At 41.5% G+C, this 22,429-nt stretch overlaps 2 protein-coding genes and 2 pseudogenes across 2 annotated transcripts; all 4 read left to right on the plus strand.

Moving 5' to 3' along the window:
• Positions 1-469: 469 nt before the first annotated feature.
• On the plus strand, positions 470-2,174 carry LOC144250189 (3'-5' RNA nuclease TATDN2 pseudogene; annotated as a pseudogene).
• Positions 2,175-6,058: 3,884 nt separating this feature from the next.
• LOC144250190 (uncharacterized) lies at positions 6,059-10,583 on the plus strand. The gene is made up of 3 exons (XM_077792696.1): positions 6,059-6,082; positions 9,920-10,379; positions 10,456-10,583. Exons 1-3 carry the CDS (start codon positions 6,059-6,061, stop codon positions 10,581-10,583), a joined length of 612 nt encoding a protein of 203 aa, XP_077648822.1.
• A 584-nt stretch (positions 10,584-11,167) lies between these two features.
• On the plus strand, positions 11,168-12,751 carry LOC144250191 (ubiquitin carboxyl-terminal hydrolase 17-like protein 6). The gene has a single exon (XM_077792697.1). The coding sequence runs from the start codon at positions 11,168-11,170 to the stop codon at positions 12,749-12,751; it is 1,584 nt and encodes a 527-aa protein (XP_077648823.1).
• A 606-nt stretch (positions 12,752-13,357) lies between these two features.
• On the plus strand, positions 13,358-20,333 carry LOC144250192 (3'-5' RNA nuclease TATDN2 pseudogene; annotated as a pseudogene).
• Positions 20,334-22,429: the final 2,096 nt, after the last annotated feature.

Raw genomic sequence — 22,429 nt, forward strand, 5'->3', positions numbered from 1 at the left:
GTGGGTAACCGAAACCATGAGACCCTTTTTTATGTAATTGGGACTTTGCATTTTCATGCTTATGTTTCTCACAGGAGGCATGAGTATGTTAAATGCCAAACAAATTAAATTTCAGATGGCTAGAACATATCAGGTAGTTCGTGCCTTGGAGGCTGTTCTACTACCCCTCAGCATATCAAGGACAACGTAGAAGGCTATTCTTCTATCTTAGTACATTGTGGACAAGCCTAATAACGGACAACAATCATTCTCTGAAAGGTCAGGAGAACTAGTGCACCTTGACTGAGAAACAAAGAAACTCTTTGAGAAAGCAGCTCAACCAGTTTTATGAGAATAAATTTAGGAATTAATTAAAATAGCTTTATAAGACACAGTCTTAGAATAATGTTAGAAATATTATCTTATTTAGATTCTTAAGTTTAGAAATTCTTAAGTCTTTAGTTGTATAGGTTTCTGATATGTTTTAAGGATGATTCGTAAACTTTAGGATATTTTAGATATAAGATTTAAAGGGACTTTTTTAGATGGGAATTTTAGATTAAAAATAAAGTACAAGTGTACTTTAGGTTAATGATTGGTTAGGAGACTTAGAGTCTGGTTATGTAGTTTGGCATTAGTTAATAAGAAAATAACATATCTTGGGAAAAATAGTAAATCTTGGGAAAATCTGAAAAATGTAAATTAGTGACATATTTTATTAATGATTCTGTACTTTTAATAATTATATAACTGAAGGTCATATCCTGGAAAAATGTAAATTAATGTACCCTCAATCATGGTTAAGGAAATGTCATGTCTTGGCAAAGTTTTAAATTATATAATTAATGACGTATTGTGAATCTATAATGATGAGAAAAATTGTAATAAAAGGGGACCCAGAAAAAGCTGCTTTAGCTCTCTCTCTGGAGATTGCTGCAATGGAACGACTCCTGTCTCATCTTTTCGCTGACGCCACTCATCCTTCAGGACTCCCTGGAACCCGCTAGGGCAGGACTCCGGCACCTCTCCCCTGCTAGAATTTTTGGATGGCTCCAACATTGAAAAGTGGGTTGAGAAATCCAAAAGCATTCATATAGGAAGGTGGTGATGGAACACCCTCCATGAGGAGGCCACTGGTGTGACGTGGACGAGTCTCCAGGGTCAGACTCTCTCAGGAGGAGCCTGTCTCCCTGAAGTGCTCAGCAGTTCCAGAGCCTTCTTCCCTCTCCACTGACTACAACATGTACCCCTCATTCGTACAGAAGTCCTTGGTGTGACTACACCAGCTACAGGGCCAGCAGCCCAAGACTCCTGGCCACCCCTCTGTGAGCAGCAGCCAGGACACAGCCCAGGCTGGGACAAGCAGCCACAGCCTCCTAAGTGATTATCCCCCAGCTCCTCAGTGAGCTCCCAGAGCACCTCCAGAGACCCAGAATTCCCATTCCCTGCAGGTGTGCAGAAGCTCCCTAGAAGAAGTGAAGGAGAAAAGGACATTCTGAGCGGAGACTCCACCTCTTCCCTGTGGCAGACAGGCATCTAGCTCCCTGACACAGGGACCTGGGGAGCCCAGCCTGAAGCAGGACTTTATTGACACTCAGTGCCACTTGGCCATGCTGTACTCCAAGTTCTCTTTCAAGGGGACCTTTACAAGTTTCAGAAAAATTTACAGCAGCTCTTTCCTCACCTCCAGGGCTGCATCTCTGACTTCTGGGACACTGGGACACTGACAGTCTGCCTGTGGGAGCAGATGCTGAAGGAGGATCTGGTCTGGGGGGTCTTCAGCTGTCACCCAGATTTTGCACCTTATTATAGTGGGAGCCAATAGAAGTCTGTTGCAGGCCTTGGGGGACCCCAGGTCATAGTCTTTGGGTCAATGGGCTGGGATTGCTCTTAATAGTGCACCTCGCCCGTCCCACAGCAGGGCAAGATAACCTCGGTCTCTGTGGTCAGCTTGTCTCTTTTTTTTAGATGTAAGGTTTTTCTACTTCTAGAGCTAACAAATATAATTCCTAAAAGTTTCTGTGGATGTCATTTGTTAACTGCTTTATAAGCCATTTCTTATCATTTGGCCATGATGTTTGTTTCGTTCAGTTTTGGAGTACTGGGGAAGGAATCCAGGCAGCGAGCTGCACTCCAGGTCCCCAGTATGCCTGGGGACCAGGGAGGAGAGGCACTTTGTGACTTCTCCTGACTGACATCAGCATGAATCTTTCCTTCTTGGGAAGTAATCAACTTTGGGTGTTGTTTTGTTTTCAAGGTGAAATACGCCCATTGCAGAATATTTGGAAAGTGCAAAGAAGTGTGTAAAGATCATTCTCCTTCACTCTGAAAAATTAAAAATCAAAATAAGAGGAGGCTCATGGTTTTTTGTAAACAAAATTGTATTGGTTACTCTGAAGAAAAAAAAAAAAAGGTCCAGGAGCAGATGTTTTCACAGCTGAATTAAGTCATTATAAATTTAAATGCCTTTAACACAAATGTGGGTCATATACCATAATTTGATCAACTGCTTAATTTTCAGGTACATAGCAATTTCCCACTCATATTTATCGTTATTCTCTGAACTATCTGAATTTTATTTAAAATTTAAAATTCTTATATTTTATCTATGTTGTTTTTTCTGTATTTCTAAGTATTTTATGTCAAATCTCCATAATATAATTTGTAAAATATGTACTTGGGAAATATATCTAACCTTCTTTTATCCAATTAAGGTTAATTGTGTATATTTTCAGGAATATTTAATAGAAGCCCCTATCCCTTCCCATTCACATTAAGAAAAGAAATATAATAGAGCTGGATTTTGAGATTTTAATAACCTAATTTATATCATCATCAAGTTTGTCATTTCCTGAATTGAAATCTCTAATTTATTTGATTGACATGCTTATTATTACAAATTAAATAAAAAAGAAAAGTGAACAGGTTTTAGATGATTTGTTTCACTGAAGCACTAGACCAATTTAAGGAGAATCTATCACTCAATCTACATACAATGGCTCTAGAAAGGCAGTTTGATGAGATCACCTTTCAAAGTCACATGATAGCACTCTCAATCTAGTCAATAGGATCCAATCACATCTGATCCAATCATGATCCAAACATTTCTAAAATACTTTGAAACTTATTGCTTGACATTTATGCATATTAAAACATTGTGAGATATATATATATATATATATATATATATATATATATATATATATATATACACACAGACACATTTGAAAACTGAATGCAATTTTATGTAGTATTTCCAATATACTGCTTCATACTCCAACTTGGTGTTTGAAATAAATACATGCACATTAACTGGAGTTGGTGGTGCACACCTTTAATCTCAGGAACTCAGGAGGCTGAGGCAGGAGGGCTGCAAGTTTGAGGCCTGCCTCAGGAAGTTAGTGAGACCATCAGCATTTTACAAAACCCTTTCTCAAAATAAAAGAAAGGACTGGGGTTGTGGCTCAGTGGTAAAGCTTCTTTGGGTCAATTTCTAGTAGCTAAATAAACAAATAAATATGTAAAAATAGATCCACAAGTAATGTCACTCTCTTGTCTAACATACCTCTAGTTTATTCCATTGCACTGTGGTTTACTAGTTATCTACACAGGGGAACTGAGATTTTTAAAATGTTCTAGTTGTCTATTCATCAACATTAGTCATTTCCAGCTCTCAAAACCTCCCACCTCTATACCTTCAGAATTTACCTGTATTCCTCATCCTGAACTTCCTGAGTCTTATTCCAAATTGATCCTTTGTGATAACTGGTGGAACCCTTCAGAAAAAGTCAACAAAATGAGAAAGTATAGCAATTCCTCCTATGAGTTAAATGTTCTCTCATCTCTGCTTTCCTGTGTTTCTCACAGTGTCTGTTAGACCAGGACGCAAGAAAAGACCACTGACTCCAATTAAAATCAAATTAAAGCAAGCTTATTATTTCGACCGGCCGGGCTGCCTTTCCCTCCCAAAACAGCGGGAGCAAGACAGCCCCGAGGCTTCTTTGTGGCCCAGTTTTATAGCCCAAAAGTTACACAAAGGGGGGGGGGGGTTACAGATAACAGCACTCTGTGGAGCATAACACAAGTTTACATTTTTGCTGGCCCCGGCATCAGAATTTATGGAGATCTTAGAGACTCAGAGAGGGTCATTGTCCGGCCAGGGAAGGCCAGAATTTATGAGGCGTCACTAAGGTTTAGGAAAGGGTTGTTATCTGGTCAGGGAAAACCGGACCTGGGTGAGTTCAGGGCACGGGCAGGCATTCCAAGTAGGTTCAGAATTTGCAGTAATTTATAGTAAAGCCAAAATTATCTTTTCATGGTTTTATGGCGAGATGCCCAATTTTAAGAAAGGTTGGGTCTATCATTCCCCCCTTTTCTGATGTGTCCCTTTCAAATCTTTGATAGGGTAGGGGAAGAGCACTGAGAGAATTTTAATCCTTCAGGTAACAGTCTCCAAATTTTTAGAACTCACCCAAAACCGGTCTCCCTGATTTTACCTGACTTAATTAATTACTTATATTGATAATCTATTTATTTTTGGCTCCATTGTTGTAAGAAGAGAGGCGTCACTCATTTTGGCTTCTTCTGAGCTGAGAGAGGGTGACGTGAGGGGGCACGGCGTGAGGGACATGAGTTGCCTTTTAGAAGTCGGTTCGGTTTGAAGTCTGGTTGGGGAGGAACAGGTTGTAAAGTCACATCTGGGGATGGTGCTTCTATGAGAGAAACAAAAACCATGAGTACTGAGTACTGAGTAATGTTGCAGCAGCTGGAACGTGTCACTGTATAGAAGTTCCCTCACCAGGCTTTTACCTTCCCAGTTATCAGGACTATAAGCATAACATTTAACTTTTAGTGTTACAGATGTCCTTCCCCATAAGATACAGTTTAATAATTTAATGTCATCTGATCTTGCAAAATTCTTTTACTAGTATGAGCTCTGTGTCTAATAGGGAAACCTTTAATTCTGTTACTCAGGGCTGGATAATCATACTAGCAAACACGAAGCCTACCTGTGTAGGTTAGGAATATCTGTAGGCCTTAAACTAAAAACTTCTGTCTCTGGCAGCTCCTCTTGATAGTCTCTTTTTATAGTTATCAGGCATTTCTGTCTGAGAATCCTTCTTTGTAGCCTCCAGTCTTACTTATTTTGGGAGGCTAACATAAAGTGTATACCTTAAAATATTATTATTATTATTATTTAAAATGCCCAGGAATGGCTGTATTTTGGTTTTAATGTCTTTGCTAAGTGTTTAAGATGAAGCAGTCAAACTGGCTTTTGTTTCTATCTATTGTTAACAGTCAGCTGAGCTTTTATGGGAGTCATTCCTGGGGAAACTTCTCAGTTCTGCTAGTGCCATTTGCGCTAGGATGGGTCTAGATCTTGCTTGACCATGTGGCTTCCCTCAGAAGCACCAGGGATGTCTCCCTTCTCTGATGACTCTCCTCTTCATAGCAAATGCACTGATTGGCTTTCTGTTCTCCAGTGGTCTCATTAGTCTCCCTGATCGGGAGGTTATGTGGCCCAGAGTTGCAAAGCTCTTTAGAGAAGTCCCCTGTTCCCTGAATTCAGACTGACTCAGAGGGCAAGAGCCAAATATTGGTTTTTCTGGCCCTTTTAATTTAACTTTAATTTTAAAACTTAATCTTAAACATCCAGCAAATAAATTTTAACAGCCTTATATTAAGGGTACTGGGCTTTGATGTCTATAACTTTATAATTATTCATCTTTTTATTAATTGGGATCTGTATTATCCTATCTGTCTTGTAGGTGATGGCTTATTATCTCGAACTAACCCATGTTGTGTTCTTAAAGCAACACTTCTGTAAAACACTAACAGGGAATCTTTAGATCACTTATAAGGAAATTACAAAATAAAATTAACAAGAGTAAAAACACTTAGTTCGTGTAACAGCTACCCTGAATTTTTGGCTGAGTTATACATTATATCCCCTGTTTGAGATCCTAGTAATCTTGACAGAAAAAAAAAACAAAAAAAAAAAAACCAAACTTTTGAACATAACTTTAAATGAACTAAAATCTGGCCTACTGTTTTCATAGTCATTCTCACATGTAGTAAGATGGGACACAGAGCCTCATCTCAGGTAAAGCAAGGCTCTTTATAAATCTTAAGTGTTTTAGTTCTAAAGCTGATCTTTGTATTTTTAATTATCATTTTACAAAGTTTACATAAATTGTTTGAGGTCACATGAACATTAGCTAACACCATATGATATCACATTTAAAACATGAATTAAAGAAAGGCTGAAAGTTTTTAACCTTTACATAGATTAGGCTCTCATTAACTTAAGAATACATTTAAATTGTTCCCCAATGTAAGAAGTAACAAAACTTTACATATCTTATTGATAACAGGTAAATAAATCCCCAATATATTTTTTACCATACAACTTCTGAACACCAGCTTGATATAATGCTCTTTCAAAGTTTCTACCTTACAGACTTGTATACCTGGAAGATATGAGCACATTAATAGCATCACAATTACATTGATGTTTCTACATTAACCAAGTTTAGCTTTTAAAGAAATGGCAGTACAATGCTCTAAAATAACAGTTCTTATTTAACCAGTTGTTTAACTTTATGGTTGCTTGCTCTAGGAAAAAATAAAACTTAATAAACACAATGTTGTTGGTAAACTTATGTTTTAACAAATTTTTGTCTCTTTAACACATGACTGATTTTTACAATCTTATACAGACCTTAGTAAATCAATCAGATATCTAACAAAAGTACTCATGAATGAGTAATCCCATATCAAATTTACTTTACTTATTTTATCAAAATATTAGACAAATGTATTGAACAGTGTAAACCATTTTTTTTTGTTGTTGAAGGAAAAGTCCTAGAACCAAGGCATATTAGACATTTTATAGACATTAATATTTTATGAGTTTTTTGAACACCTAGGAAAACTTGTAAGCTTAAATTTTAAAGACATTTATTTTTATCTGTTTATCCAATTTAAATTGAACCATTTAAATCACATGAATTAAAGATCTTTGGATCCATTTTTTTTAATTTGTTTTTATGAGCGCTCCTTATATATGTTAATTTGTATATCACATATATATATAGACATATAACACATAACACAAGTGTGCACACATAACAATAGTAAAGGCCTTAGTAACTTTTCGCAGGTGAAATCTCCATTGCAATGTTTCAAAAACTCCACAGTTGGTCAAAGATAGGACTGATCAGAAAAACATTAACCTAGGTCTGTAGGGTCAAAATCATGAGCTCAAAAAAATACAGAATCTAAGGAAAAAAACAAGAGTCCTAGTAAAAATGACTGGCCAGTAATTAGTAAATACCATACAATTTACTTTTTCTTTTTCTTAGGTCTCAGATCAGTCTCCTACTGAGCTTGCAGGCTTCTTTCATTTGCATTTCAACATAAGTCCTGGCTGAGGTCTGAAGGAGCAGGGAAAAAACTGCTATTCTGAGCAGACACCTCAGGCCTAAGGCATTTTAACTATAAGTCATAATTTTCAGGTTCGAATGTTGAAAATTATGATACAAGTTTAAGATACAATTCACAAAATTTTATATCTTTACATCTTGTTTTGTCAACAGATACCATACTATGATTTACTATCCTTGTCCAAATTAATGCACTGGTACACACAGTAGCATTTTCCCAGGCTACCCAATTCGAAATTGGTGAAAAAAAGACTGAATGATTAGGAAGTTACTTGCCAACTTGGAAGTAGAGTTCTTTAGTTTTCCATCCTAAGTATTTAAGTTCTCTGGAATGACTTATCTGAAATCATAAACTAAACAATTACCTAATCCCAACTTTTAACTGCAGCATTGTGCAATGCATCAAAAACCCATTCAGATACCACATTGTTACAATAAAACATCATCTTTTAGACACACATTCAGCCAAGATCATTCCCAAGAAACAATTTATAATATCAACACACTATTGCACATGTCTTAAAGGGTCAGAAACAAAGACACAGGACAGACAGAGAGGAGCTCCAGACTATGGCTGACAGACAGAAACCATTTAAAACAGAGCAGATAAGAGAAAAATCTCCTACACCAGTGGCACCATAGATGTCCCCACAAGGGGACCAGATGTTTTCACAGAGGGGCAACCTGAAATATAAAATCAAGGGTCTCCATGGCGACTTTACTGCATTAAGTGTCTCCTTTTTCTTTTTCTCTTTTCAAGAAGATAGAGGTGGCATAATCCTTACAGTACAGGGAAGGAAGGAGGGAATCCCCGAAGCAACAGGGCTTTGGCAGCTGCTGGGAGTCCCTCAGTCCCTCCTTTTACTTACAGGATTCCACCTCAAGCACACTCCATCTCTTAACATTTCAGTAGTCAGTTCTCAAAAAGTTCAGGGGGGGGGGCGGTGATATCAAAATTTGTAACTGAAAGTTCAATTCCTGACCTTAGAGCCAATTAATGCCAATTTAATAACGAGGACAGGGTTTTGAGAAAAAGAAAAAGGGAGTTTTATTGCTTTGCTAACAAAGGAGAAACACCTGGGACTCTGCCCAAAGGTTGTGACTCTCTTGATCCGGAGGGACAAGGGGTTTTAAAGGAGTCTCACTTGTTTACCTGGGAGATACTCAGTTCTTAGGTCCCCAGCAGGCATTGCCCTCTGCACTGGAGGTGCTTCAAGCAGCCAGCTAGGGGCTTCTCTCCTCCTGCTTAACAGAGGGGGGTAAAGTTCATCGCAGTTCTTTAAAACACAGTCCAAAGGGGTGTCAGGCTGACTTGCTTTATTACCCATTTTCATATCCAGTATCCTTAAGTTTTTACCACAGAAATCACACAACGAAACACACAAAAACAAACAAAAAACATATAGAACACAGAACAAAACACAAGAAAACAGAAACCCAGCGCCGAAACAGAAAAACAGAAGAGCAATGCAACGTCTTGCCAAAGCTCCGGGGTAGGAGCGCGTGCGTGCCCGTCGGCACCTCTCTACCCTTCCAGAGGAATTCCCTACAGAACAGAACAGAAGACAGAACGATTTCTCGTTACTGTCCGGACAGGAGTATATGTGAGCCTCGCCAGGCCACCTCTCTGTCATCAGAAGAGATCTCCCTTAACCGGATATCAGTTGTTATAAAGGCGCCACTTACCTATGGAGGCCTCCTCCCCCAGGTGCTTGCTGATAGTTTTAGTGCGGCAGTTCACTGCAGTGCTCCGGGGACGAAGGCTCACTCCGAGGCCTTGGAACGTCTCAAGTTGCGCACCCCCTAGAGTGGCTCTCCAGCCCGGAGCCCTGGAGCGAAGGCCGGCTTCAGAATTTCCAGCAGTCTGCTCTTGTGGTCTGGCCGGGCAGGGTCATCTCGCTGGGGCCTAAAAAATGTTAGACCAGGAAGCAAGAAAAGACCACTGACTCCAATTAAAATCAAATTAAAGCAAGCTTATTATTTCGACCGGCCGGGCTGCCTTTCCCTCCCAAAACAGCGGGAGCAAGACAGCACCGAGGCTTCTTTGTGGCCCAGTTTTATAGCCCAAAAGTTACACAAAGGGGGGGGGGTTACAGATAACAGCACTCTGAGGAGCATAACACAAGTTTACATTTTTGCTGGCCCCGGCATCAGAATTTATGGAGATCTTAGAGACTCAGAGAGGGTCATTGTCCGGCCAGGGAAGGCCAGAATTTATGAGGCGTCACTAAGGTTTAGGAAAGGGTTGTTATCTGGTCAGGGAAAACCGGACCTGGGTGAGTTCAGGGCACGGGCAGGCATTCCAAGTAGGTTCAGAATTTGCAGTAATTTATAGTAAAGCCGAAATTATCTTTTCATGGTTTTATGGCGAGATGCCCAATTTTAAGAAAGGTTGGGTCTATCATGTCAAGATAAACAAATTCATGGTAGTCAGTTAAATTGTACTCATTTTCTCAGTTCAACATGAATTACAATTAGAACAATACCCTATTTAGAGAGAAAAAAATGAATGCCACGTGTGTGGGAAAGCCTTCAGCAAGTCTTACAACCTTAAAATGCATGAGAAAGTCCATACTGGAGAGAAACTATACAGATGTCATCGGTGTGGGAAAGCTTTTTGTAAATTATACAACCTTCAAATGCGTGATAAAATCCACACAGGAGAGAAACCATACAAATGCCATGTGTGTGGGAAAGCCTTCAGCAAATCAGTTCACCTTCGTCGTCATCAGATAACCCACATGGGAGAGAAACCATATCAATGTCAATTATGTGAGAAATCCTTTAGTCAAACATGCTACCTTAAACTTCATCAGAGAACACTCACTAGAGAGAAACCCTATCAATGCCACCTGTGTGGGAAATCCTCTAGTCAATCTTGTTACCTTAAACCACATCAGAGAATCCACACTGGTGAGAAACCATATATATGTGGTGTATGTGGGAAAGCCTTCAGTCTATCATCTGGCATAGACAACATGAGAAAACACACATTGGAGACAAACAATACAATGTCACCTACGTGGAAAAGCTTTCAGTACATGCCTGAGACACCATGAGAAAACACATACTGGAGAGAAACCATACAAATGCCCTGTGTGTGGGAAAGCCTTCAGTCGATCATCTTTTTCTCAGAAAAGTGGCTTAAAAGTTTATTAATACATATATATTTTAATAAGTAAAAACATTTTAATTGAGATATTGCCAGTATGAATATGTGCACGCCTCAAGATGCTTATGACATATGGTTATAAAAATACTCCTTGGGCTGGGGTTGTGGCTAAAGTGGTAACAGCACTTGCCCGGCCTGTGCCTGGTGCTGGGTTCGATCCCCGGCACCACATAAAAATAAAATAAAGATGCTGTGTCCACCGAACAAAGAAAAAAAATGAATATTAAAAATTCTCTCTCTCTCTCTCTCTCTCTCTCTCTCTCAAACAACAACAACAACAACAACAACAACATCAACAACAACAAAAAAAGACTCCTGAGATCCACAAACAGGGAAAAGAGTCAACCAGTCTCTCCAGGAAGTGAACGGACCACACCCAAATCCCTATTCCAATTCAGTGCTTGCAGGTGATTGGTGGATCTGGCAGGAAGTTAGTGGGTGTGGTCAGGAGGCTGAGCCATAAAAGACTGAAAACATGGACCGGGCTGTCATTTGAAGGCCGGCTCCGAAGGAGAAGCTCTCTCCTCTGGAGATTCAGCAGGGAAACCTGGTGGTTACTGGTCCTGGAGACATGGAGGCAGCTTCACTCCACTGCGGAGGTGAGTCTCAGTTTCATGACTGTATAAAACCTGAATGTTCATCAAATGCAGCTGATGCTAAAGTCTATTTGGGTCCTTCTCTACCTGCAGAGTCATCGTTGTCACCTTGCCCTGATGCACACTTAAATAAGAATTCAGCTCCTGTGGGGCCACTGCTGGCTCCTAGAGGGAAACTTTGTCTGAACTGGCAGAGACGGTCGGCAGCTGGTGCTGGGCTGCAGAACATGGGAAACACTTGCTACGTGAATGCAGCCCTACAGTGCCTGACATATACACCTCCTCTGGCCAACTACATGCTGTCCCAGGAGCACTGCCAACGCTGTCCTCGTCACAGGGTCTGCATGCTGTGTGTGATGCAAGCCCACGTGACACGGGCTCTCCGCCACCCTGGGGATGTCATTCGGCCCCTGCCTGCTTTGGTTGACGGCTTCCACACTTCCCGGCAAGAAGATGCCCATGAATTTCTGCTCTTTACTCTCCATGCCATGCAGGAAGCATGTCTGCGTGGGCACAAGCAGCCAGGTGCTCACTCCAAGGACCCTACCCTCATGCGCCAGATATTTGGAGGGTGCTGGAGATCTCAAATCAAGTGTCTCCACTGCTGTGGCGTTTCAGACACTTTTGACCCCTACCTGGACATTATGCTAGACATCACGGCAGCTCCCAGTGTGCAGCATGCACTGGAGCACTTGGTGAAGCCCGAGTGGCTGGAAGGGGAGAACGCCTACCAGTGTGGTGTCTGTCAGAAGAAGAGGCCAGCCTGCAAGACCCTGACCCTGCAGAAGGCACCAAACGTTCTTATGCTGGTATTGAAACGGTTCTCGGATCTCACAGGGGAAAAAATTGCTAAGCACGTGCGCTATCCTGAGTGCCTTGACATGCAGCCATACATGTCTCAGCAGGGCAGAGGCCCACTGGTGTATGCCCTCTATGCTGTGCTGGTCCATGCCGGGGTGACTTGTCGCAGCGGACACTACTATTGTTATATAAAAGCTGGCAATGGCCAGTGGTACAAAATGGACGATGCTAAGGTAGTGGCCTGTGACATTGCTTGTGTCCTGAGTCAGCGTGCCTATGTCCTCTTTTATGTCCAGAAGAGTGAACTTGAAACTGACAATGGGAGTGTGTCCCTGGGCAGGGAAACAATAGCTCTTGGGCCTGAGGACACAATCTTGAGAGCCACCCAAGGAGAGCTCCAAGGAGACTCCTATAGCAAAGCACTAGAGCCAGAAGAGCGCTTGGAGGATACAGCTACTGGAGAAATCACCTTGGATCAGTGGAAATTTCTCCAAGAACAGAACCGACCAAAGTCTGAATTCAACCTCAGGAAAGTGGAATTCACTCTGCCTCCCAATGTTGTTGTGATTCACCAGTCAAAACACAGAGAAAAGGAGAACATAATGGATAAGCAGGAAACATACAAGCAGAGCAAGGATACCAAGTACAGCATACGTGAGGAGTTGGTGAACACTGGCCAACTCCCGTGTCTTGCAGGAAGGCCCAGAGCCAACAAGAAGAAGAACAAGCAGGGCAAGAGGACAGTAATTGTGGTCTAGCAATCCAGGACACTGTGAAGGCCTTTGTACCGCAAACTAATGGTAAGTACTTAGCAGTCCCTGGAGTGCTTTGAGTTCCCTGAAGTAGAGGAGTGCAAACAGAAGCCTGGGTGATCACGGGATCCAGTTGTGGGTTTGGGAGTCAAACCAAAGCCTTTAGTCAGTCTCCAATCATTGGGACTTCTCCAAAGTGCCATGGCATCTCTGAAACCTTGAGAAATGTGGTGGATGGGCAGTGGAAAGAGGGAAAGGTGCCCGTGGCATCCAAGCAGTTCAAGGTCAAGTACCACTGCAGAAGGTTGTCCCAACAAGCTCAGCTGCCTGCAGAGCCCAGGGACGTGGCACTCTCCAGCTGCCAGCTCGCAGCCCTGCATCGCGTCCCTGAGGGGGCAGCAGCCCCAGGCACCTGAAAGGTCATGAGGATGTCCATGCAGTTATCCAGGAACTCATCCCACTGCAGAAATCCTTCTCCTCCTCTTCTATCTCTGCTCCTAACCTCCCTCGCCTCTCCTTCCTCTTCTTCCTGTGCTCCAGGTGTGGGCAGGGCCACTCCCAAAGGCTGCCTAATTAGGAGCATTGGGCCTTCTTTTGTCCAAGGGATTGTCTATGCACCCGGTGAATGCCTCCCTAGAAGAAATGGCTTTTCTAGAGGAAGAAGCCTGCAGCCTTAAGGTTGATTCCAAAGATAGTTCTCCTAACTCCATGAATTCTGAATTTGCAGCTGAAGCTGAAGGTCAGAAGGATGGGATGGAAGGACCAAACGAAGCCCAGAAAAGCAGCTGGAATAGGCTTGGGACCAGGACTCCAAGCTGATCTTCCTGAAGGCTCCACAGGACATCCTAGGGAAATGCAGTGCCCAGAAGGAAAGAAGCTGCCACCCCTAGGGAGAAGCCCAGCCCAGAAGTGTGTCCCAACCATATGGAAGGACCAGCCCTGAGCATCAAGGTCACTTCTCAGAAAGAGAAAGACTTGCCCCCAGAGGTCAGAGCCCAGGAGGAACAGCCTGACAGGAGCAGCTTCTGTCACACCAGAGTGATTGTGGACCCTCAGGAGGAACCTCCTTAGGAGTCACTTGGTGACCAAAGGACAGTCATTGACAAGCCCTCCGTGGTGAAGGCGATCCCCCACTCACTGTCTTGACAGGGTCACAGTGAGAAAAATGTTGGCAAAGCTGCTCTCCCACTCTCTTGACAGGGTCACAGTGAGGATGATTGCTGGCAAAGCCACACTGGTTGGTGGGTAACCGAAGCCATGAGACCCTTTTTTATGTAATTGGGACTTTGCATTTTAATGCTTATGTTTCTCACAGGAGGCATGAGTATGTTAAATGCCAAACAAATTAAATTTCAGATGGCTAGAACATATCAGGTAGTTCGTGCCTTGGAGGCTGTTCTACTACCCCTCAGCATATCAAGGACAACGTAGAAGGCTATTCTTCTATCTTAGTACATTGTGGACAAGCCTAATAATGGACAACAATCATTCTCTGAAAGGTCAGGAGAACTAGTGCACCTTGACTGAGAATCAAAGAAACTCTTTGAGAAAGCAGCTCAACCAGTTTTATGAGAATAAATTTAGGAATTAATTAAAATAGCTTTATAAGACACAGTTTTAGAATAATGTTAGAAATATTATTTTATTTAGATTCTTAAGTTTAGAAATTCTTAAGTCTTTAGTTGTATAGGTTTCTGATATGTTTTAAGGATGATTCGTAAACTTTAGGATATTTTAGATATAAGATTTAAAGGGACTTTTTTAGATGGGAATTTTAGATTAAAAATAAAGTACAAGTGTACTTTAGGTTAATGATTGGTTAGGAGACTTAGAGTCTGGTTATGTAGTTTGGCATTAGTTAATAAGAAAATAACATATCTTGGGAAAAATAGTAAATCTTGGGAAAATCTGAAAAATGTAAATTAGTGACATATTTTATTAATGATTCTGTACTTTTAATAATTATATAACTGAAGGTCATATCCTGGAAAAATGTAAATTAATGTACCCTCAATCATGGTTAAGGAAATGTCATGTCTTGGCAAAGTTTTAAATTATATAATTAATGACGTATTGTGAATCTATAATGATGAGAAAAATTGTAATAAAAGGGGACCCAGAGAAAGCTGCTTTAGCTCTCTCTCTGGAGATTGCTGCAATGGAACGACTCCTGTCTCATCTTTTCGCCGACGCCACTCATCCTTCAGGACTCCCTGGAACCCGCTAGGGCAGGACTCCGGCACCTCTCCCCTGCTAGAATTTTTGGATGGCTCCAACATTGAAAAGTGGGTTGAGAAATCCAAAAGCATTCATATAGGAAGGTGGTGATGGAACACCCTCCATGAGGAGGCCACTGGTGTGACGTGGACGAGTCTCCAGGGTCAGACTCTCTCAGGAGGAGCCTGTCTCCCTGAAGTGCTCAGCAGTTCCAGAGCCTTCTTCCCTCTCCACTGACTACAACATGTACCCCTCATTCGTACAGAAGTCCTTGGTGTGACTACACCAGCTACAGGGCCAGCAGCCCAAGACTCCTGGCCACCCCTCTGTGGGCAGCAGCCAGGACACAGCCCAGGCTGGGACAAGCAGCCACAGCCTCCTAAGTGATTATCCCCCAGCTCCTCAGTGAGCTCCCAGAGCACCTCCAGAGACCCAGAATTCCCATTCCCTGCAGGTGTGCAGAAGCTCCCTAGAAGAAGTGAAGGAGAAAAGGACATTCTGAGCGGAGACTCCACCTCTTCCCTGTGGCAGACAGGCATCTAGCTCCCTGACACAGGGACCTGGGGAGCCCAGCCTGAAGCAGGACTTTATTGACACTCAGTGCCACTTGGCCATGCTGTACTCCAAGTTCTCTTTCAAGGGGACCTTTACAAGTTTCAGAAAAATTTACAGCAGCTCTTTCCTCACCTCCAGGGCTGCATCTCTGACTTCTGGGACACTGGGACACTGACAGTCTGCCTGTGGGAGCAGATGCTGAAGGAGGATCTGGTCTGGGGGGTCTTCAGCTGTCACCCAGATTTTGCACCTTATTATAGTGGGAGCCAATAGAAGTCTGTTGCAGGCCTTGGGGGACCCCAGGTCATAGTCTTTGGGTCAATGGGCTGGGATTGCTCTTAATAGTGCACCTCGCCCGTCCCACAGCAGGGCAAGATAACCTCGGTCTCTGTGGTCAGCTTGTCTCTTTTTTTTAGATGTAAGGTTTTTCTACTTCTAGAGCTAACAAATATAATTCCTAAAAGTTTCTGTGGATGTCATTTGTTAACTGCTTTATAAGCCATTTCTTATCATTTGGCCATGATGTTTGTTTCGTTCAGTTTTGGAGTACTGGGGAAGGAATCCAGGCAGCGAGCTGCACTCCAGGTCCCCAGTATGCCTGGGGACCAGGGAGGAGAGGCACTTTGTGACTTCTCCTGACTGACATCAGCATGAATCTTTCCTTCTTGGGAAGTAATCAACTTTGGGTGTTGTTTTGTTTTCAAGGTGAAATACGCCCATTGCAGAATATTTGGAAAGTGCAAAGAAGTGTGTAAAGATCATTCTCCTTCACTCTGAAAAATTAAAAATCAAAATAAGAGGAGGCTCATGGTTTTTTGTAAACAAAATTGTATTGGTTACTCTGAAGAAAAAAAAAAAAAGGTCCAGGAGCAGATGTTTTCACAGCTGAATTAAGTCATTATAAATTTAAATGCCTTTAACACAAATGTGGGTCATATACCATAATTTGATCAACTTCTTAATTTTCAGGTACATAGCAATTTCCCACTCATATTTATCGTTATTCTCTGAACTATCTGAATTTTATTTAAAATTTAAAATTCTTATATTTTATCTATGTTGTTTTTTTGTATTTCTAAGTATTTTATGTCAAATCTCCATAATATAATTTGTAAAATATGTACTTGGGAAATATATCTAAACTTCTTTTATCCAATTAAGATTAATTGTGTATATTTTCAGGAATATTTAATAGAAGCCCCTATCCCTTCCCAATCACATTAAGAAAAGAAATATAATAGAGCTGGATTTTGAGATTTTAATAACCTAATTTATATCATCATCAAGTTTGTCATTTCCTGAATTGAAATCTCTAATTTATTTGATTGACATGCTTATTATTACAAATTAAATAAAAAAGAAAAGTGAACAGGTTTTAGATGATTTGTTTAACTGAAGCACTAGACCAATTTAAGGAGAATCTATCACTCAATCTACATACAATGGCTCTAGAAAGGCAATTTGATGAGATCACCTTTCAAAGTCACATGATAGCACTCTCAATCTAGTCAAGAGGATCCAATCGCATCTGTTCCAATCATGATCCAATCATTTCTAAAATACTTTGAAACTTATTGCTTGACATTTATGCATATTAAAACATTGTGATATATATATATATATATATATATATATATATATATATATATACACACACACACACACACACACATTTGAAAACTGAATGCAATTTTATGTAGTATTTCCAATATACTGCTTCATACTCCAACTTGGTGTTTGAAATAAATACATGCACATTAACTGGAGTTGGTGGTGCACACCTTTAATCTCAGGAACTCAGGAGGCTGAGGCAGGAGGGCTGCAAGTTTGAGGCCTGCCTCAGGAAGTTAGTGAGACCATCAGCATTTTACAAAACCCTTGCTCAAAATAAAAGAAAGGACTGGGGTTGTGGCTCAGTGGTAAAGCTTCCTTGGGTCAATTTCTAGTAGCTAAATAAACAAATAAATATGTAAAAATAGATCCACAAGTAATGTCACTCTCTTGTCTAACATACCTCTAGTTTATTCCATTGCACTGTGGTTTACTAGTTATCTACACAGGGGAACTGAGATTGTTACAATGTTCTAGTTGTCTATTCATCAACATTAGTCATTTCCAGCTCTCAAAACCTCCCACCTCTATACCTTCAGAATTTACCTGTATTCCTCATCCTGAACTTCCTGAGTCTTATTCCAAATTGATCCTTTGTGATAACTGGTGGAACCCTTCAGAAAAAGTCAACAAAATGAGAAAGTATAGCAATTCCTCCTATGAGTTAAATGTTCTCTCATCTCTGCTTTCCTGTGTTTCTCACAGTGTCAAGATAAACAAATTCATGGTAGTCAGTTAAATTGTACTCATTTTCTCAGTTCAACATGAATTACAATTAGAACAATACCCTATTTAGAGAGAAAAAATTGAACAAACTCTGATGAGACAGATGTCTTGACTAAAGTGACTCCATTTTGTTTAGGAAGTCCAGTTTGTGAACAGGCATGCCAAGTAGAAAGGACACTGCTGGGGGGCAAGTTGTTTTTCCTTTTGTTGTGGAAGCCCTCAGGAACATGCAAATACCTAACAGCAGCCTTTCCTTTCTGTAACTAGGGCAACTGGGCTTATTCTGATTGGCTAAGCCTCCTGGGGCCTGATTTTAATCTCTCACTTCTGTAACTTGGCTTCTTGCATTGCTAAACCAAGAATGTCCCTTTCATGGTTTTTTGGCTTAAATATGAGGTCAGACTGAAGGGAGTGAGCCACTCTCACCATCTTACTTTAAGAGAATAGAGTGTCCACTGCTGGTCAGCAATAAAGGCTTCATTGGAATGGCAACGTGTAGTCTGAGAGTTCTTTGAGGGTCTCATATCGGTATAACAAAACTGATGAAGATTCACAATTTCTTATCATTAACTCCCACTCTTAGGATGCTCCTTGAACAAGTGTCCCAGTCATAATTTTGTACTGAGATCCAGCACACATTACATCACCTCCAAAAAGAAAAGACTGATTGGGGGCCCTCTGTCTGTTTCTCTCTGCATTTCACCACTTTCAAGTGCCTTCAAAAATGAGGATGCTGCTTAATCAACATCATTTCCTGTTTGCAGTCAGGTTTCTGTCTGCTGCATGTACACAGTTCAGCCATTATTTGGAGGTTGGATTCATGCAGTAGTGAAAGAGGGAGAAGGAGAAAAATGTATCTACACATTTTATTCCAAATATGTATAATATATTGGGACAAACTAAATGGTTAAAAACAATTAAGTTACTGATTTATAAGTCAGGATTCCAGGTCCGGCCAGGCTGGGTCCTCTGCAAACCTCTCAGGGCACTCCAGTAAGTGTTGTCTGGGACTGTGATCTCAGGAGATCCTGCTGGTCCTCTTCATATCCCACGGACTGTTGGAAGGGTTCCATTCCGTGGGGGCTGGGGACCTCAGTTTCCATACTCTGGCTTCTGTTCCCTCCTATATATCCCTGTCCCTTTCTATTCTGTGAGGTACACTTTATAATTTTTTTCTTCCATTTCAGGAGAGGGAAGTCAGGGCCTAAGGCTTGCTGGTTTTGTAGTGCAGGACTGCATCTCACAACCAACCCAAGGTCGCTTCTTTAATGCCAGGGAGAGACCTTCTTAGGGTTGAAAACTGTTTGTAATTCCCCTTTGTGAGTCAGGAGGATAAAAGTGTCAGGCTCACCTGGTCAACTTAGATTCACTCTGGATTTTTCCCTGTGATTAACTGACAATGAATGGAAATTGTATCTGAAAAATCCCTTCATCATTGCCACATATCACAGCCCAGCCCTGAGTGTGTTAGTGCTCAGAGCCTCGGACATGAGTTACTTCTTCAACCCAATAACATTCTGGTCCCTAGGAAACAGAGACAGTGTGAGCTCCTAAGGTTTATGGAGGAGATACTGAGTAGAAAGTGCTGGGACTGAGAGAAGAACACAGTGTGAGGGGGAGAAAATGCCCTCTGGGGAGTTTTGAAGGGACTGCTGCTAAGTAAGGTGGGGTTTTTTCTATTTTTTTTTTTTTTATGGATCCAAGGGCTTGACTTTCACCTGGGGCCCTGATGCTGAGTCTGGGTCTTGGTCTCTCTCTCCATGCTGCAGGCTGCAGACAGGGCTGTTTGGTCACATCAGGACACCCGGCGGTACCTAGGTGTGATGCTTGGCCCATGCCATGCCTTTTGGAGGCAGCCTTGGCGACTTTAAGGGAGACCCCTCTGGCTTTTGGACCGCTATCTTCACACAGAGGACAGGGTTCTGCCCAGAGTGCTAAAATAAATAAATTTAACTAAATTTAATTTTAGTTGAAAAGATTCAAGTGAAAATTTTATAATAGCCTCATTGAAAGTTATCCTTACCAGTCCTTAAATTTTGTTCATATTTCATGTTTCTCTATCATTCCATATTCCTTTACTATAAATTCTATGAATTCAATGTATGCACATTCTGGGTTTCTGAAAGTAAGAATGTTGGAAGCTGAAAATGAATAGGCTGGTGCTTTAACAGTTTAATCTCCTGCACACCTAGTTTCCCCTCTGCCTCATGCTGTCCTCTCAACCCTTCTTTTGTGAAATTGATCTCCTTGCTCTTCCTAAACTAGCTTGTCAATACCGTTCTAGGAATTGGTGACCATTGAAGATGTAAGCAAAAGTTTCACCCAAGAAGAGTGGGCCATGCTGGACCCATCTCAGAAAATGCTACACGGATCAGTGATGCTGGAAATCATTAATCATCTGGTATCAGTTGGTAAATCCATGAAAGGGAAGATCGGAAAGGGAAGTTCAATCTCCAGTTCCAATGAGAGAGGAGAGTAGAGCTCACTTTTAGCCATCCATGTAACTTATGATAACATTTCATTAACATATGTTGAAAATTCACTATTGATCTCTAAAACTATGTTCAATATGAAAAAAGTAAGAAATAAATACAATAGATGGTGATGAACCCAGCCTAATTCCATTTTAAGGTTGGGAGTCATTTTGTCACAAAGTTATGAAAAGTTAGTTTCAGTTTTACTATAAAATAGTAAGATTTCTATTTGGCCTGACCCTCTGTTGTATAAACTTGTTTGGAATTCCTGCCCATCCTCTGAACTCACTCATGCCTGGCTCTCCTTGACCAGATAAAAACCCTCCCTAAATCCTGAGCAGTGCCTCATAATTCTGATGTTAGAATCTCAATTTACTCTCTACCTTGAAATGTTAAGCCATGTAGATCATTAACCTGATCATTAACATCAGCCTTTGTATTACATTTGCCAGATCCCTGTTAGCTGGAAGTTACCACAACACTCCCTTTGTAACTTTTTGTGCTATGAAAGCCTTTTCTTTCCTGTGAGTTGTTGCTGTTCTCTAACTGGCTTTTGGGGTGAGATAGTCACTGACCAGCTCTCTTGTGTACACAATATAAGCTTTCTTTACTTTGATGTAAAATGGGAGTTAGTGAACTTTTCTTTGTGTTGTTGTTCAACAGTAGCTGAAGCCTTAAGCATTAGTCAAACTATGAACACTACTCCATGTATTGGAAGGGGATGAAAAAGAAAAGTCAAAGGAAACAAGTGAGAAAGGGAAGGAAGACCACAGAAAAATAAGAGGAAGAGAAAGAAAGAGTTATGAAAGCGATGGAGAAGAGAGAAAACTACTGAGGAAAATTCCATGTAATTGAAAATTTTGCTGTTTAATAGATCTTTGAAAGAACGAATGTGGGGAGATTTTACAGGACACTGGAGAGTAAAGAACAATCACAAAGGGATCTGGGTTTTGTTCTTGCTGAGGATTTTTTAATGGGGAGGTTTCCATAGATTTGGATTTAACATCCCTGAGTATGAAAGTGTTTTTGACATGAAATTATTCTACTCATTTTTGCATCTCAACTTTGACCCAAACTGGACAAACTTGTCAGGGGTCTGTGTGCTTAGCTCTGCCTGCTTCTTGCCTGCTAATGAGTGTTGGAAGAAATTTTCCTGTTCAGAGCAGAATAAGTCCTCAAAGTGGCTCTCTTTTTCTGTCTATATTGGGAGTGTGGCTCTGGCTGCAGATGCTGACCAGTCCCCTCTCCTGAACAGCCTGTGAGTCAATGCAGATTGCAAGACTCAGGTGCTTTCCATGTGCTGGGGGAGGAGTCTGAAAATTGCCTCCAGACACCTCTGGGCATGGGGGAACTGGGACATACTGAGCTAGAATGCTGAAGGTAGCACCATTCTACACCCCAACCATACACAGTTCTATGTCCCAATGGCTTTGTCCCTATCTGAGAGTTCAGATCCCCTCTTTGAAATGGAAGTCCCCTTTTGGTTGTCTCCACTCTGCAGACCTACAGCCTAGAAGCCAAACTTTCTGTCACTGCCCAAAGCTCCTGGTAAAACTTTAGCACATTCCCACTCCTGTGTCCAGGTGGACTCAAGACTTGGGCACGGAAGTCAGTGAAAATACAGGACCCATGGCCACTTCATCTTGGGTACACAAACACAAGCAATCCCAATGATACCTCATTATAAGTTCTGCTCCCTCACATGTTGAAGGGTAGCATTAGAGAAGCATGCTGAGGCAAGCATATAAAGCAGGGTTTATTTAAAACTGGGTAACAGACTTCATCTGTGAGGGAGAAGGGCACTATAGCTGCTATCCTGGTATCCCAAGAAGTGAGGTGTCCTGCCCTTTTTATATGTCCTAGACTTCCTTTGTTCTCCTGCCCTCTTCTTATCTTTCTCCTTCCTGCTTACAGGACTAGGCCAAGGAAATGCTCAGCAGGATGGTCAAAAGGTGGGAAAAATTGGGCTGAAGGGCAATGGGCAGGGTGGAGCAGCTCAGGGCAAATTCATTAACAACCTTATAGCTCACTATAAGGAGAGACAATTCCTGGGACAGTTCACCTTAGCAACAGGTAGGAGCTGGGGTAGTTTCTCCCTGAG

Source organism: Urocitellus parryii, chromosome 14 (assembly GCF_045843805.1).
Source record: "Urocitellus parryii isolate mUroPar1 chromosome 14, mUroPar1.hap1, whole genome shotgun sequence".
Taxonomy (NCBI): Eukaryota; Metazoa; Chordata; class Mammalia; order Rodentia; family Sciuridae; genus Urocitellus; species Urocitellus parryii.

Excerpts from the sequence above, each read along its gene's own strand:
- LOC144250190 (XM_077792696.1), top strand. The coding sequence starts at position 6,059 with ATGGGACACAGAGCCTCATCTCAG. Across the intron at positions 6,083-9,919 it reads GACACAGAGCCTCATCTCAG|AGAGAAAAAAATGAATGCCA; the intron begins GTAAAGCAAGGC and ends TACCCTATTTAG. Across the intron at positions 10,380-10,455 it reads TGTATGTGGGAAAGCCTTCA|CTTTCAGTACATGCCTGAGA; the intron begins GTCTATCATCTG and ends TACGTGGAAAAG.
- LOC144250191 (XM_077792697.1), top strand. The coding sequence starts at position 11,168 with ATGGAGGCAGCTTCACTCCACTGCGGAGGTGAGTCTCAGTTTCATGAC.